Genomic DNA, 3,632 nt, shown 5'->3' on the forward strand with positions numbered 1-3,632 from the left:
CTGACCGCGAGAATCGATTAGAATTTCCCGAAGTCGGCGCTTATGATTCACGTTGCCCACGTAACTGCGAGCCCGTGTCCCGATAAAGATCTTCCAGCGGCTTGCATCGGCTATGCACTCTCGAGACAGACGGAGTATAAAGTGGAGAGAGGAAAAGAAAAGATGGGAAGGGGAGGGATTGGAGGAGTTAGGCGAAGACGTGATCTTCGCGATCGAGAAATCGATCGTGGGGATCGGTAACGCGGTGGAGCATGCGGCTGCACGTCCAACTTCTCTGACGTGTTTCGTATCGTAATGAAACTCTTCTACGACCTTAATAAGAACAAACACGGCAAATGTGGAAAGAGGAGAAGGAAAGGGAAGATTGCTGCAAGCGATCGATCGATCGATCGATCGTTACGCTCAACTCGATTCCGCGAATCGAGTGTGACGAAATGGCGATGATTCCAATTCGCGTATATTATTGCGTATATCGCGATCTTCGATTAATTTTCCATCGATCTATCATTAAGTGTGCTTCATTAACTTCACGTTTTCATACGATTCGATTTTCTTTGGAATCATCGTCTCAGCTAGCTCGATTACCATTTCTTCGATTCCGGAAGAAAAAATTCGTGTCTTCCCCATTTTTCAGCTCCTACTTCTTTCTTCACCCACTGATCCTCGCATATGTTTGAACATTTTACGATCCACAAACAGACTTAACCAACGACAAACGAACGAAGACGGTTTCCTTCCCCTTTCCTTTCGACGTTCACACTTATCCCGATTACGACCTACCAAAACCACCGGTCCGACACAATCACTTATTGGACCATAAACTGTCACCCCTTCTCCTCTCCCCCTGCTTCTGCCTCTCCTGCGTTTGCCCCCCACGACTCGCAACGCCTCGTCTTCGTCTGATCGATATCCAGAGGGGAAGGGGGGAGGGGGTGGGCTCGATAGATCGGTTCAACCGACGTATATCGAAGAGGGGAGTAAAGGGATCCCCGTTGGTAGCCCCGATACCGCGTCGAGCGAGAGAAAAGCCCTCTCTCCACGTCTCTCGATACTCCGTTCCTCGATGCGCATACGGCCGTCTTTCTCCCGCGTAACCGGGACTATCGTGAACGGACATCGGCAACGTCCGGTATTTTACCTTATCTCCAACCCCTTCGGCCAATAAAGATGACCTCTATAGAGATAGTGCCGCGAAATACGCGGACCATCCCGTTCAGGGATTAACCGCCGTCGCCATCTTGGGTTAAAGATCGTTTTCTCCTCTTAGGCCAGATATAGTCACGATATCGGGCTCCGTCCCAAGGTAGGCTAATCCTGTCGTCCCTGTTTCGACTCGATTCGCCCCGATTCGCGGAGGGCGATATTCGTTTTCGGGGATATTTCTTCGCCCGCGATCGATTCGACGCCGCGTGACCGATTGTTCGACCGATTGTTCCATTGAACCATCCGTACGATTGTTATGGTACGTGGATATATATTCGAGATACGACCAGAGAATCCCAAAATGGACAATCGTAGAGAGAGAGAGAGAGAGAGAGAGAGAGTGTACAATCGTCGGATTCTGGAACCATCATCGATCGTTCCATTCTTCTCTCGATATCATCGAATCGATGGCCGTCATATCGATGGCCCAATAATAACGCGGAGATAACGCGATAAATTATCAGCGACTCGATATCATTTAATTGCACGATACCGTGTAATGAGTTTAAATAAAGTGTATATGTATTGAATATTCATTCGTCGCGATCGTTATCGTCACGATTGATCTTCTCTTGTACGAAGGTTTAACGAAAGTCGGAAAAAAAAAAAAGGAAAAAGAAAAGAAAGTGAGCTTGAATCGAGGAGATTAAAGACGATTTTCATCGTGACGGGGCGATTCGACGAGAAACAAGTGATGAGCGTTAGTTTCTGGCCAAGAGAGAGAGAAAACGTATCGACGAGAGATCGACGAGAGATCGATCCTTGCTACGATCCACGTAACCGCAACCGAGGCTTAAAATATCCGTCGTCGTTCGATTGACGGAGCAGCCAGCCTGCAGTCTACCTTCCACGTCCTCGAATTACTTTTCCTTTTTAATTATACTCGGCGTTCGAATCCGATAAGCTCGTGGACGAGTTCTCAGGATTTTCGAGGGTAAACCTGGCGAAAGTTAGCGAGCTACTCTTTCAGCTTTCGCCATCAACCCTTGTTTTCGTATCTCGCCTTGCTTTGGCGCGCGTTTCACTTTTGTTTTGTTCCCCTCCACGAATTAAAACGACACCGACTCGCAACACTTGCAGCTGCAACAACCACGACAACGTCCCGTCCGAGTCCTCCGTGGTTCATGACTTCTCAGCCGAGCGTTTGGAGCACGGCTAAGCCGACTGTCAGGCCTCCCTCGAGGATTACGACACCCTCGGCTCAGCAACCGCCGCAGCCACCAGCACCGTCCACCCCGGCGCTCCCAATAACCACCACTCCAAGGTCGGTACACTTTAAACACTTTCGCATTACGAAGTACGAAACGCGTTGCTTTTCGAACGTATCATATCCTTTCGACTCTATATTTAATTTTTCCAACTTCAAAATTTTCCGTTTCCGAAATATTGTTTTTTCGCTTCTTTGGGAAAAAAAATTGGAAAAATGTCGGTGATAATTTTCATCCATATCGGTACGGCGAAAGATACACGGTGAATGATATTTTTCCCAAATTGAAGCGTGAAATAATAAAGATATTTCCGTACCGCGCAACTTTGTCACGGTACGGAAGGATATTCTCTCTCTTTCCTTGTGTTAGTTGGAAAAACAAAGTTATCGAAATGTTCCATTAAAAGTGGAATTGCGTTGCGCTCCTCCCGGATCGGGGAGGAAATATTTTCGTTGGCTCGTTGGACGACGAGCATCGGCCGACACGATCGGCAACAGCATCGTTTCAAAGTGACAAACGACCGTTCCATTTCACAGTCCGAGGTCGCCGCTCGATATGGAGGTCGAAGTGGACCAAGACTTAATATCTCCTGCGAATGTTCCGTCTGCGAATACACCGGCGATGCCTCCGATCGTTCCCGAGACCACTCAAGCCACAACCACGTCGACCTTTGCCCCTTGGAGAACGAGTCGAAGGACCACTGGTAAGTTCTCGAGTGTTTGATCGAGATCTTCTCGAACGAGGGAAGAGCATTGATGGCGTTTTGATAAGGAGACCGTGTGTATCGTTTATTCTATGTCATCCAAGTCGAGGAGAGACGGTGCTCCAAAAGTTGAAGGTTTGAGAACAGAGCTAATTGCTCTCCCCACTCGATTATCGAATTTGTTCGATGATAAGATAGACAGGTTCGATGAATTATTTATTCGATCAATTATAAATATATAATATATATATATATATATCCATTCACGCGTGTGGGGTAATTCGAAACATCTCTCTACTCGATTACGGTCGACACGTTCGCTCGAGGGCTTGTCAGCTGTCAATTACAGTTACACGATCCGAAAGGGTTAATGTTCAAAAGACAGCCGCCAGAACTTGAGAGAGTTTCAAGTAGGGATAGGGATAGGGCTTGAAATGGATATCTTCCCTAGAAGATATCGATTCTTTTTTTTTTTTTTCAATTGCTTTGGCCACGTATTCCCGGGAGTCGTATCCAGG

General features: G+C 47.2%; 1 protein-coding gene across 13 annotated transcripts in view; it reads left to right on the forward strand.

The window, feature by feature from the left end:
• Window positions 1-3,632, forward strand: part of LOC102677983 (latrophilin Cirl-like) — a 377,280-nt gene that overhangs the window by 355,875 nt on the left and 17,773 nt on the right. For 12 of the 13 annotated variants that reach the window (XM_031510811.1, XM_031510810.1, XM_031510812.1 and 9 more), the window contains 2 exons: window positions 2,284-2,471; window positions 2,949-3,114. In XM_031510811.1, coding sequence (XP_031366671.1) covers window positions 2,284-2,471; window positions 2,949-3,114 — 354 coding nt within the window. Of the gene's footprint in view, window positions 1-2,283; window positions 2,472-2,947; window positions 3,115-3,632 lie in introns of all 13 variants that reach the window. The other variant, XM_006616433.2, reaches the window with a different exon arrangement.

This window comes from Apis dorsata, unplaced genomic scaffold (genome assembly GCF_000469605.1).
Source record: "Apis dorsata unplaced genomic scaffold, Apis dorsata 1.3 scaffold_264, whole genome shotgun sequence".
Classification (NCBI taxonomy): domain Eukaryota; kingdom Metazoa; phylum Arthropoda; class Insecta; order Hymenoptera; family Apidae; genus Apis; species Apis dorsata.